Source organism: Euleptes europaea, chromosome 6, assembly GCF_029931775.1.
Source record: "Euleptes europaea isolate rEulEur1 chromosome 6, rEulEur1.hap1, whole genome shotgun sequence".
NCBI classification, from domain to species: domain Eukaryota; kingdom Metazoa; phylum Chordata; class Lepidosauria; order Squamata; family Sphaerodactylidae; genus Euleptes; species Euleptes europaea.
Genome location: NC_079317.1, coordinates 92,468,566 through 92,482,548, shown reverse-complemented (window position 1 = coordinate 92,482,548; position 13,983 = coordinate 92,468,566). Strand labels below are relative to the sequence as shown.

General features: G+C 44.8%; 1 protein-coding gene across 1 annotated transcript in view; it reads right to left on the bottom strand.

The window, feature by feature from the left end:
* Positions 1–5,905: 5,905 nt before the first annotated feature.
* IFITM10 (interferon induced transmembrane protein 10) overlaps positions 5,906–13,983 on the bottom strand; it is a 63,301-nt gene continuing 55,223 nt past the window's right edge. Inside the window, exon 3 of the mRNA XM_056851960.1 lies at positions 5,906–6,170. Within this exon, the coding sequence (XP_056707938.1) occupies positions 6,021–6,170 (150 nt within the window). The 3' untranslated portion in view covers positions 5,906–6,020. The remainder of the gene's footprint in view (positions 6,171–13,983) is intronic.

The following is a 13,983-nucleotide window of genomic DNA, read 5'->3' as shown; positions in this document are numbered from 1 at the left end:
CTCCAGCCGATAGAGATCAGTTCAACTGGAGAAAGTGGCCACTTTGGCGATTGGACTCTATGGCATTGAAGTCCCTCCCCTCCCCAAACCCCACCCTACTCAGGCTCCACCCCAAAAACCTCCCACCAGTGGCGAAGAGGGACCTGGCAACCCTAGTTCTGACTTCATGTATTGCTAGATGAACAGGGCGAGTATTAGCCCGGGACAAAACTAAGCCCTGGAAAAACCTGTTACTACAGTTACAGCTGGAAAGAAGGACCTTTCCTTACAAAGAACTTCCTTTGCTATAAAAATTTTCTGTCTGAAATTATTGAGCTGCCCCTTTGAATCCCTGCCAGAAATGATTAAATAAAACTGCATCATAAGTCAGTAGTAGTATCTGCAAGCCTTGAACTGGAGTGGTGTAGTGGATAAGAGCAGTGGTTTGGAGAGGTGGAGTCTGATCTGGAGAACCGGGTTCGATTCCCCACTCCTCCACATGAGCGGTGGAGGCTAATCGGGTGAACCGATTGGTTTCCCCATTCCTACACACGAAGCCAGCTGGGTGACCTTGGGCAAGTCACACTCTCAGTCCCACCCACCTCACAGGGTGTCAGTTGTGGGGAGGGGAAGGGAAGGTGATTGTAAGCTGGTTTGAGTCTCCCTTAAGTGGTAGAGAAAGTCAGCATATAAAAACCAACTCTTCTTCTTCTTGCAAATTATGATATACTGTTTGCTAATGAAAAATTGGTTGCAGCACTTTGTTTTCTCTTCCTGCTATATTTTCGTTGCGGCCTCCAGTGATGAAAAAAGTTAATTGTTCCCTTGTGTGCTCAGGAGTGTCAGTGGGAGCAACAGCTACAGAGGAGAGCTGGACCCGTTTCCTCATCTAATCAATACACTGAAAACAGCATGCAGCTTCTGCTGCAAACACACCCTTTACTGCAGAGCAGAAGGCAAGGATTGTGTGTGTGTGTGTGGGGGGGGGGGGTTCATACACAAACGAAATCACAAATCAAAGCCTGCATCTTGCTGTTCCTGAGGCTCCGAAATGCTGACCTCCTGGCAAATGAAGTAAGCAATCAGACAAGAAAGGTTCTCAGATCACTGGAGCAGTAGCCAAAAGAGAAATATGCAAGTCACTCGGAAGAGCAGAATATAATGGTGACGACAACAGCTGTGTTACGGTAGATCTTGTCACATAACTATTGGCTAGCGTATTGTTGGGTGGGAAGGAGATGCAACTCCAGGTTAGGAAATTCCTAGAGATTTGGGGGTGGAGCCTGGGGAAGGGAGGGTTTGAGGAGGGAAGCAACCACAGTGGGGTATAATGCCATAGAGTGCACCCTCCAAAGCAGCCATTTCCTCCAGGGCAACTAGGGTGGCTAACCTCTAGGCGCCACCCTTGCCCTCCCAAGGCTTCTCCCCAGATCTCCAGGAGTGTCCTAACCTGGATCTGGCAACCCTGGGGGAACTGATCTCTAGTTGGGAGACTTGTTGTGATTCCAGAAGATCTACAGGTCCCACTTGGAGGTTGGCAACCCTAGAAGGAGAAAAGGAATCTAGAAAAAGGAAGAGGCTATGGGGGCTTTCAGGGAGCCCCATGGCGCAGAGTGGTAAGCTGCAGTACTGCAGTCCAAGCTCTGCTCACGACCTGAGTTCAATCCTGATGGAAGTTGATTTCAGGTAGCCGGCTCAAGGTTGACTCAGCCTTCCATCCTTCAGAGGTCGGTAAAATGAGTACCCAGTTTGCTGGGGGTAAAGGGGAGATGACTGGGGAGGGCACTGGCAAACCACCCTGTAAACAAAGTCTGCCTAGTAAATGTCGGGATGTGACGTCACCTCATGGGTCAGGAATGACCCGGTGCTTGCACAGGGGACCTTTACCTTTTTACGAGGGGTTTCAGGAAAGGGAAACAGGAAATAGTGGGGTAGGGGGAATGGGATGCCTCCTGCAAGTCCTTGCAGGTTCTGCAGCTGGCCTTGTACCTGGTATGGGTGGTATGGGAGAATGCGCAAAATCCTGCTGCCACTTGGCTGAGATCCAAGGTGGGCTGTATAAGAGCAACTTCTGCAACCTATTTAATCTAGCTTGGGGTGGGTGCGTGGGAGGATGCTTGGGCTGGCAAAATGCATTCAGCCACCCCTGCCTGCCACTCATCTCACCGCCAGTGGGATGCAAACTTAAGAGGAAGCCGAAGCGGCACGGACACAGGTCTGGAATGTGCGTGCCTATTCTCCGTCAACAGGGCCACTGCCTGCAGGACCTGGAAAGTGTGCTGACCTCTGCACCTGCCTTGCCAACCACGAGAATGCAAGGAGAGCTCCCACGACAGAAGAAGTGGAATAAGGTTGCCCATCATGGGATGAAACTTGGCTCAGCAACTAAGGTTTCCCTCTGTCCGGTGCTGCAATGGGGCTGGGGTAGCAACCAGAAGAGCAAGAAAGCTCTAAAAGTAAGATTTGTCAAGGCAACCTAGAATTGACTGGTTATCAGGCAGCTGAATGCTTGCTTCACCAGCTAACCATAAACAATGGTTTTGTGTTATCTCGGGGAAAAAGCCTGTGTATATTGCCTTGGCCCTGACATGGATAGCCCAGCCTAGCCCAATCTTGTCAGATCTCAGAAACTAAGCAGGATCAGCCCTGGTTGGCATTTGGATGGGAGACCACCAAGGAAGTCCAGGGTTGCTATGCAGAGGCAGGCAATGGCAAATCACCTCTGTTAGTCTCTTGCCTTGAACCCTTCACAGGATCGCCACAAGTCAGCTGCAACTTGACGGCACTTTACACACACACACACACATAGTGCCTTGAATTCTATAATATAAGAAAGGCAGAATAGAAAGTGAGTGGAATCAAGTGAGTGAAATATCTGTATTTCGTTTTAGCGAGAAATATCTGTATTTCGTTTTAGCAAGACATATTTTAGCATCAGGAGCCTTGGAGTTTTGGGTATACACTCTGTTGGTCTTATGAGATCAAATTATGTCTTCCGTCTTTCTGCACTCTAATTGTTCCTGCAATATATGCGGGTGTGTAGATCACCTAATAAATATACATATAAGTTCATATGTGTGTATGTATATGCATTAGTAAGAGTACTTAGAGAGAGAGAATATTGTATAATTTATTTCCCCCCCCCCCTCAGCTGTAGACCTTGCATTTTGCATTCCTGGAATTTGAAATCCTTGTCTTTGTGGAGCTGTTATGCCCTCTCCTTCATCGTGTTACTGTGTATGCTGGTTGCGTATCAATTCCTCTGTTCTGCTGATGCATCAAAGCCTATGGCGCTACTGCCTGTCTGTTATGTATTTGATTTCTTTCAGTGCATTCAAACGTGGCTGACAATTACTTTAGGTCACACACAAAGCAAGGAGGAGAAGTTTTTAAAATAAAAGTAGTAATAATCAATTAATGCAAAGGGATAACACCAGCAACAATAATAATACCTTATCTTGAAAGCTTTTGAACAGCAGTGTTCAGAAACAGGAAGCTGCTTCCAATACTGCTTCGGTGCATTTAAGCGTATGATCAGAAGACCCCCATCTTAACACAGGAACTAAGCAGTTAGCCATGAGACCTGGCTACATCCTGTTTGGAATTTTGTTTTGTTGATTTTCATTCTTCATCCAAGCACCTAAACCTACTGAAGGGACTATGTATGATTCTGTAGCTTGCAAATGATATTTGTGAACGACTGTAATGTTGGCCTAATGCAACGGTTCCCAAACTTTTTGAGTCATGGAGCACTTTTCAGGAGAGAAATTCATCACGGAGCACTAATTTTCACCTAGCACCTACATACTAAGCAGGATGACAGTAGTATTTTTCTTTCCAATCTCTTCACGGAGCACTAGGAGATGTTTCGTGGAGCACCAAGTACTCCGTGGAGCACAGTTTGGGAACTGCTGGCTTAATGGAATCTGTTTTTTTTAGTTAAACAAAAATAGGTCGGTTGGAATGATCACAAGGTGTCTTCCATGAAAAGCAAAGCATGAAACTTTGGAAGGGCGACCTCAGTATTCAAGAATCAGAGGTCACAGCTATTACACACTTTGGAAAAAGTGGGCATTTGCCAAAAGTGGCGGGTCTATGGGGAAACCGCAGTTACTCAACAGCAGAAATAAATGCATGGTTCAAATCATTGGTTCAGCCCACACATAATAGTGACCTTCAGCCCACACATACCGGTAACAGTGACCTTTAGCTAGTTGTTGTGTTAGATGAGATTCATACATGGCACATTCATGGGCATGGTTGCTGTTTCTCCATGGCTACATGGCATACCTTTCCAGTTATATATGAAATGAAGCAATCCAGTGGGGGGGGGGAGGAGGAGATCACTTCTATGTGATTTCACCATTTCATGTTACCCAATGCACATGAGGCCAGCCTCGACTAAGCAGCAGCTATGCCACTTGGATCATGTATGCAGTGGAATAAACAAGGAAAAGAATCATGAGTCATACAAGGAACCACAGGACTATCATCCAATTCCAGTTCATTAGAAATGATTTTGAGAACGTTTCATGGCAACCGCTAATCATCTGCAAGGGCTTCCACCGGGGCAAGAAAATGAATCAGATGTGAATCTAATATCCACTTGGAAGGGGAAGGGAAGGGACCGAAGAGTTCGGATCAAGAGAGGGACTCAAGAGAGATATGGAACATTAACTCCTCCAAAATGTCTAAATAGCTTGGACTGCACATCAGAACAGTTGAACAGCTGCGCCGATTTTTTGCATTTCATTTTACGTAACTGGCGGAGGGTAATTTGTTGGCGGCTTTCCATTGCAATATGTGTAGAGGTGAATTCTGTTGTGCATTTTTCTAAAATTAAATTATACCCCTAACTTGTTAGCATACTAAGTGCAGATTGGAATTGCTATATTAGGCAAGCTGAGAGAAAGCGGCTTGGGTCCTGAGATGCTGAGAAGAAAGGTGGGCATATAAATAACTATTTATCTTTGCAGAGTGACTATACACGGTAATATTTAAACTGACCAATGAACCAATTTTAAAGCAAGAGACTTCTTAACAAATAAGAACCAACAACATACATTAGTTGACAAAGCCTTGCTTTCTCTTGCTGCTGATTAGGTTTATAATACAAAACCAACAGTCTTCACTAAGACAGTGTTTGATGGTCAGAGGTATTTTTTTATTGAAAGTTGAGAGAGATACAGGATCTATGCAAAATTTCCATAAGTTGTCTACATTCTTAGTGTTTCCATGAGGTTCCAAAGATCAATAACATTTCTCTGGGTTTACCCTGGAAGGTTCCAGGGTTTGCTAGGAGAGGCTATGTAAACTTTCTAGAACCCAAAATTTCCTGTTAAAAAATTTTTTTTTTTTTTTGCAAACCAGTATGGGCCTCATTCAAACCAAGATGAAATTAGGTAAAACCTATATGGCAAAGGTGGGCTGTTTTCGGGACACAGAGTGGGAGAGAAAGAATTGGAAGCAGTCTGAACGCGACTGATATGTTCTGCAAAGGCCATGCCTATCTCTTAGCAGCAAGCAATTTTCCCCATACCCTTTCTTGTGTTCTGAATCGGTGTATGGATAGATCCAAAGTAAGTCTGCAGTTCAGCTTGCCCACGAGGGCCCTCTGCTGCACCCCCTCAGTCCCCCTCAGCACCCAAACTGGTTATCTCATCTTCTTCGGATCACTGATGATCCTGTATTTTCTTCCCGACTTCTCATTCTCCTCCTTTGTTGCAATTCACCCCATCCCCTTCGATTAATCTGCACCGAGTTTCCTTCTCACCATCAAACCCTATTTCTTTATCACGAAAATAAATAACTTTGTGTACAAAATGTAAAAGTAAAATTCTGCTACAGAAGTTTGCATACAAGTCGGGTCTTGGGGGAGTGTGGGGGAAAGCCCTCGTTTCTTTGATTTGTTTGCGAGCCATTTCTGCCTTTGAGAGGAAGTCATTTAGGGGAGGGGCTGATTTCTTTGTGTCCCTTCTGTAGGAAACTCAATGACAGCTTCCAGCATGGAGGAAAGTTTGGCAGCGATTGCTGGCCATGTTCTAGTAGTCGGTCAGCGGGTATCGCAGGAATATGAAGACGAGGATAATGCAGAAGGTGGCTAGTGCTGAGCTGGTGATGTTAAAAAGACGAGCGGTCTTGGCGTCTTCGACAGCACCATTCAGGTCATTGAGGAGTTTCTTGTCCCGAACCTGTAAACAAACAAACCATCAAAATGTTTGGGGACATGACAAATAAGCAGTTAACTAATAAGGATTATTTTAAAGCAGGAGTGGGGAATGTCAGGCCTGGGGGCCGTTTAAGGCCCGCAAAATCATTTGGTCTGGCCCTTCGTGGGTCCTGACAGATCTCTAGCTCAGAAGGATCTACAGTAAGACTGGTGATCCGCCCCCTCCCGCAGACAGGAATAGCCTCCATTCAAGGCGGATGTGAGTTTGTTTTGCTGAGAAAAGGAACCTTTTTTACCCCTTGCAGAAGAGTAGTTAGCTATGGAGCTGCTAGGACCGCCCAAGAAACTGTGTTAATCCTTTCCCACCCGGGCCGTGGAAAAACGTACTCCTTCTGTACTACAAGACGGCTGGGGGTGGAAGTGGCGACAATGGAGGGGTTAAAGGGGGAAGGCCAGAATGCGTGGGGGGTGGGTGGGCGAGTTCTTAGCCAGTGTCTCCTCATTTCAACCCTGCAGGGGGAGGTAGCAGGAGCCAGCTGTAGAATCCATCCCTCACCATGCGCAGCAGGAGTAACACCGGCATGTGGCTGGACGGCTACGCGTGCGCGGGGGGGGGGTGTGTCATCTGGGGCAGTTGCCTGCTTGGGGCTTGGTCAGCTAATTTTTAAGTTGATAATTTTGTATGGCCCACAAATGATGTTATAAATAACCAAATGGCCCTTGGCGGAAAAAAGGTTCCACGCCCCTGTTTTAAAGCCTTAAAACAAGAACAACTATATGCTGCAAAACATTGTCCCATCATCCTTACTGAAACTCAGGAGTTTGGAAGATTGTAAAGTGGGAACTCTATTCCTACATAAACTGCTGCAGCGTTATTTCCTCTGGGTGGAAAGTGCAACACGGGAATCCAACCTATCTCTTTTTGTTTGGAAAGTCAAAACAGCGCCGCTGTCCGTTTCCCAGCCATGGACGTGGTGCTGCACTTGAGGTGGCGATGAGAATGGAAATAGGTGAGTAAGCAGCTGGGGCTGATAGGCCAGATCGATGCAATTTGCTTTTTTTGTGCAAGAATGAGAGCAACAGGCACTTGCCCTAGGGATATTGCATCCCTGCAAAATCTGTGCGTATAGGACATAGATAATGGAATGGGGGGGCATTAGAAGATGGGTATCGATTGAGCATCAAGCAGGGGAGGATACGATCTGTGCCAAGTCAAGAAACTGCATCTCCTTGACACCTGTCATATCTACATGTCTGGAGCCAGAATTATAACCAAGACCCACCTAGCCCCGAAAGCAGGAAAACAGAAACCAAGACTTTCGGCAATCTGAAGAAAGCGATCACATTTAGCGCTGTTTAGCTGTTTGCTACATGACTGCACTAAGGCTAATTTCTAAAGCTCTTTCTGAAGAAAGAATATGAAGTCACAGCAGCAGGCCATTCAGAGACTGAATTCAAGAGCGATCATGTCACTGTGGGCAATGATCCTTCTGGATCTGGGTCATGGTGTTTGTTAACCATCTCACCTGGGTGTGTGTTTGTGAGTGAGTGTGTCTTTGTGTGTTCCACCTCAGGCAATGGGATGGCAGCAACCCACTAGCTGCAGAAATCTGGCACTGGTCTCCACTGCGGTAAGAAGCCACTTATGGAGCTTACAGTGTATTAATATTAATGGGATTAGGCTAATGGAAACCTCTTGCGGCAGCATCTATGCAATTGAACCTACAGACACTGCAGCTAGGATGTGTTTTTCACTTATATACGACCCTGCACATGATTAGCGCCCTTAAGGTTGGAATAATCAAGCAGCGTAACTCCGCAGCAATCATTTTGACATCAGTGTATTGTGGAATAATGCAATTGCATGATTGTGATCCCTTGTCAAGAGAGGCCAACATACTGCCACCAAGAAATAATTGGGAGGTGAACAAGCTACCCAGTTATTACATTTTTATCCTTCTCTTCCTCCAAGAAGCTCAGGGTGGCATACATAGTTCTCCTTTCTGTAGGTGTGTCTGGATCTAGTTTGACACGAAGAAGAGTTGTTTTTTATATGCCGACTTTCTCTACCTTTTAAGGAGAATCAAACTGGTTTACAATCTCCTTCCCTTCCTCTCCCCACAACAGACACCCTGTGAGGTAGGTGGGGCTGAGAGAGCTCTAAGAGAACTGTGACTGGCCCAAGGTCACCCAGCTGGCTTCATGTGGAGGAGTGGGGAATCCAACCTGGTTCTCCAGATTACAGTCCGCCGTTCCTAGCCACTACACCACAATGGCTCTCCACATGAGATAATACTGTGTGCTAATGCAATTGTGCAATTTGGTCACATTATGAGAAGGAAAGAGTCACTAGAAAAGACAGTCATGCTAGGAAAAGTTGAGGGCAGCAGGAAAAGAGGAAGACCCAACAAGAGATGGATTGACTCAATAAAGGAAGCCACAGCCCTCAATTTGCAAGACCTGAGCAAGGCTGTCAAAGATAGGATATTTTGGAGGATATTGATTTATAGGGTTGCCATGAGTTGGAAGCGACTTGATGGCACTTAACACACACACACACACACACACACACACACACACAATGCAATTGTACTGTAACGGTTGGTCGTTGTGAATCCAAATATATACCTGATTTAGACTGTTGAAATGATGCACTATGGCCACTCAGACTGGTCGTGTTTCCCTCATACATATACCACACATACTAGATATAAGCCTGGACCTGCAAGCAGACTATGTGATCTCTTGCATATGTATATAAGATGCTGACAAGATGACATGTTTAATATAGACTTGCTGATGCTACGACTGCCATGGGGAGAATTCCAATGGCAACTTCCTAGTAAAGCCGAGACTTAATTAGAAAAGCGAAATTCTATATTATTCCATTAGCACTCTGCAAAAGGGAAGACACCTGTTGAGTGTGCACGAACCGCATAACTGATGTGCAGCCACTGACACAGCAATCATGTGTCAAAGGACTGAACGTTGTGATTTAATGGAGGCCGGAGACAGAATGCTATAAACCAGCCCAGCAAAACTTGTGACTCACAACGCTGAACCGAGATCACCATACATTGTATTTTGGCAGGCATTTGATACCCACACCCCATTCTTGCAATTCCAAGTCTACTGAGTCCCTGGTGACTTACCCTCTGTGGTTAGCAGGCTCCATTTGGCTTGCATAGCCAAGCTGCATAGCTCTACTATAAATATTATGCCTAACACTATAATAGGGCACTAACACGGCTTCCCTAGCTGTCCAATTGCCTATGTCATACCCTATACCAGAGTATTTGAAACAAATCCATATTGGATCAACAGCTGCAAGCTACACTAAAAGGGTATGTTCAGACAAGTCACCACATACTTGGATGGCCTCATCCTCAGTTCAGGTATTAAAGAATAGTCTTGTCCTTATTGAGACTTGGAAAAGTGTACAAGAGGGCAAGAGAGATGATTGAGAAGTCCAGGAGAAAGTGGGCAGAGAGAACAAAAGAACTAAGGAGTATTTAGTAGAACCTGCTAGATCAAACTGACGGTCCATCTAATCCAGCATATCGTTTCACACAGCGGCCAACCAGTTGCCCTGGAGGGTCAAACAAACAGGACATGGCCAAGGTATCCACCAATGTTGCACCCTAGCACTGCTGTTCAGGGGTTGGCTGCCTCTGTAGATGGAGGCTCCCTTCAGTCACCATAGCTAGTATAGTCATTGATGGACCTCTTCTCCATCAAATTGTGAATCCCCTTGTAAAGCTATCTATGCTGCTGGCCATCACTACCTCATCTGGCAGTGAATTCCACAGTTTAATTTCTCATTTAGAAGAAGAAGAGTTGGTTTTTATATGCCGACTTTCTCTACCTTTTTAAAGTAGAATCAAACTGGCTTACAATCTCCTTCCCCTTCCTCTCCGCACAACAGACATCTTGTGAGGTAGGTGGGGCTGAGAGAGTTCGGAGAGAACTGTGATTAGCTCATGGTCACCCAGCAGGCTTCATGTGGAGGAATGGGGAATCAAACCCCGCTCTCCAGATTAGAGTCCACTGCTCTTAACCACTACACCATGCTGGCTCTCCAGTTTAATTAATTATTGCTTTTTGTCTGTTCTGAACCTGTTTCCCAACAATTTCATTGGGTGCCCACGAGTTGCAGTATTATAGGAGAGGAAGAAAAACTCTCTCTTGACACGTTCTCCACCATATATATAACATTATAAACCTCTGCTATGTCTTCCCTTAGCCATACTTTTCTAGATTGAAAAGTCCTAGATTCTTCAGCCTTTCCTCATCGGAAAGGAATTCCAACTATTTTCCCCCTCTCATAATGCTAGAGTTTGGGGGTCACTCTGTGAAGTTGACATGCAATAGATTCAGGTCAGACAAAAGGAAGTACTGCTTTACTCAATGAGTGATTAAAATGTAGAATTCACTGTCAGTGGAAGCAGTAATGGTCACAAGCACAGATGGCTTTAAAGGGGGGCTCATGGAGGATAGTAACTATCAGTGGCTACTAGCCATGGTGACCAAAGGGAACCTCCACATCCAGAGGCAGTAAATCTCTGAACACCAATGCTAGGAAGCAACATCAAGAAAAGGCCTTGGCCTCTGTGTCCTGCTTCTGATCTGGACTCTGATCTGGAGAACCAGGTTTGAGTCCCCACACTTCCACATGAGCAGCAGAGGCTAATCTGGTGAACTGGATTTGTTTCCCCACTCCAACACATGAAGCCAGCTGGGTGACCTTGGGCTAGTCACAGCTCTCTTAGAGCTCTCTCAACCCCACCTACCTCTCAGGGTGTCTGTTGTGGGGAGGGGAAGGGAAGGTGATTGTAAACTGGTTTGATTCTTCCTTAAGTGGTAGAGAAAGTTGGCATATAAAAACTAACTCTTCTTCTTTTTCTTCTCCTCCTCCTCCTCCCTCCAGGACATCTGGCTGGCCACTGTGGAAAAAAAGGATGCTGGACTGGATGAACCATATGTCCAGCAGGGCTCCAGCAGGGCTCCTGTTCTTATATGCACCAACACAACAAATCTGCCCTTGTTACTCTCTATGATTCAGATCCTGTTGAGAAAGCATTTTGGTATCGCAGGCAAAACAGCCCATGCCCACCGTCCAGATGGGCAGCTGACCACTGCTGCATTTCCAGGCTTGCTCCTTTCCCCTTCCTACACCTTTCAAAGCAAATCATTCCCTGGTTGCAAAAGACTGGTGTGGCTGATCATACACCCATGTTTCACAGGTGGTGTTCTAATGCTCATGGTTCACTCCTTCCAAAGGTAACCAGATGAAGGATTGTGTAGGAGAAGAAATTTCACCAGGTGCAGCTTTTCCTGGCGTGACAAATTTCATCTGCCTAAAATACTCAAGGCTCCCTCATTTCTAGCACTCTCACATCGAAGAGATTTGGCACTCAGGGAGGTTGGAGCAGCTTTAATGTGTGTCTCTCCCTGACCTTTACTGGGGACAAAGGAATTTGTATTCCAGTGGCTTGATGCTCTAGCACTTCCACCAACCCATAAAAGTGTTATCAGGAGCTGTAGTCCACTTGCAATGCACCAAGTTTAACACCAGATGTCAGTGGTAAACCACATATAGAAAACTCACAAGCCAACCTGCCTAGAAAGTGCTTAATGCTTTTATTGATAAAGCACCTCCAGAAATATTCCACGATTCATGGATATTACTGAACAAGTAATCTGTTTTATAAATCCCACATTTCTTGAGTGTCTGTCTCAAGAAACATACAGCAAGAATGAATGCCACAAGTCCAAAGCTTCAATTCCTGATTCCGGCTGCCCAGATTTCCAAAGCCTGGAGCTTATTTCAGGCCGAAGAGCACATCCCATGCATTCTAAATATGTGGCATCTTTTACTTTGCTCCCCTCATTGCCTTTATAAATATATTCGCATGTCACGGATGCAGCCTTCTGCCTGTACCCTGGCATAGTTTCTATTGAAGAAAACTGTTCGTGATGACTGCATTGTACAAGGCTCAGAACCATATATACCATGTATACGTTAAAATCCCAACAGCTTTTTATATCAGGGAAAATCAGCGTTGAGAGGAATTATTTAACTCTATCTGTGTCTGCTGTAATTGCACTGAAACGCCCCGTGATGGGAAAAGTGTGTGTGTGTGTGTGGGGAGGGATTTTCAGCAGCAAAACAGCGTATGGGGAAAGATCACCTCTTGTCTGCCATTTCTATGCTGCTAACTGTCCCCAAACAGCTGCTCTTTAAATTATACATCATTGTAGGATATGCAGCTCAGATCCCTTCCACTTTCTGCTGCAGCACAGTGTTCCCAAATCTTCTGAACTGGGATTTATTAGATACTGAAGGTCTTTCCAATCGTGGGTAATCTACAGTTTTCTCTGAGAATAGCGGATCCTTGGAATACTTTGGGAAATATGAGCGAGCTACTTTCATGCCCTTGGCTGCCAAAATTAAATGGGAATAGCGAAAAGGGGGGGACAGAAAGAGGGGAAAGGGGGGATATTTTTTTTCACTACTTTTCAAATTTGACAGAAAATGCCAAATCTTCATTTTGAATACAATAAGGATACTTGCACAGCATTTTCAAAACTTTCTAACTTACATCACTTGCAAAAACTCAAGTGTATGTAAAAAATCTTTGTCTGGGATTGTAGAAAGAAAGTAATATGCATTGAGATTCAATATGTTGCAGGACCAGTATACTAATCTTCTAAATGCAAATCTGAATTTGTACACTGAGGTTTATCAAATGCAAGCTTGGACATTTGAAACTGACATCATATTCTCTTACATTTTTATTCCACCCTTCCTCCAACAAGATCAGGGAAGCCTGTATGGCCTGCCTTTTGTCCTGAAAACAATTAATTATGTGAGGTAAACTAGGCTAGAGACTAGCCCAAGAGGACCCAGCAGGTTTTGTGACTCAGCAGGAATTTCAGACACATAGAGACAAAGATAAGTATTATAATAACCAGTGTAAAGAAACAGAAGAAAACAAGAAAAAAAGAACAAGAGATCTGTTCCACAAGATCTAAGAAATCGTAGGGAAATTTAAAGCACGGTTAGGCAGATGAAAGATCAACATGGAAATACATTAATTGAACAGGACAAAATAAAGAAAAGATAGGAACAATACAATGAAGAACTATACAGAAGAGATGGAAAGATGGCTGATTCCTTCCAAGAATCTTTTGAAGAACCTACAGTTTTAGAAAGTGAAGTGAAAGCTGCACTGAGAGCAACTAGGAGAAACAAATCACCAGGAATGGATGCGATATCAGTAAAGCTATTTCAAGCCACAGAAACAGAGTCCATCAAAACCTTAGCAAGAATATGCCAACAAATATGGAAAACAAAACAATGGCCCACAGACTGGAAATGCTCGATTTACATTCCAATTCTGAAAAAGGAGATGTAAAAGACTGCAGCAATTATGGGACTATTGCATTAAGAACATAAGAAAGGCCCTGCTGGATCAGACCAAGACCCATCAAGTCCAGCAGTCTGTTCACACAGTGGCCAACCAGGTGCCTTTAGGAAGCCACAAACAAGACGAGTGCAGCAGCACCGTCCTGCCTGTGTTCCACCGCACCCAAAATAATAGGCATGCTCCTCTGATACTAGAGAGAATAGGTATGCAGCATGACCAGTATCCATTCTAACTAATAACCATGAATACCCCTCTCCTCCATGAATATGTCCTCTCCCCTCTTAAAGCCCTCCAAGCTGGCAGCCATCACCACATCCTGGGGCAGGGAGTTCCACAATTTAACTATGCATTAATATTAATATTAACTTCTCAAGTGAGTGAAGTGACACTCAAAATCTTACAACA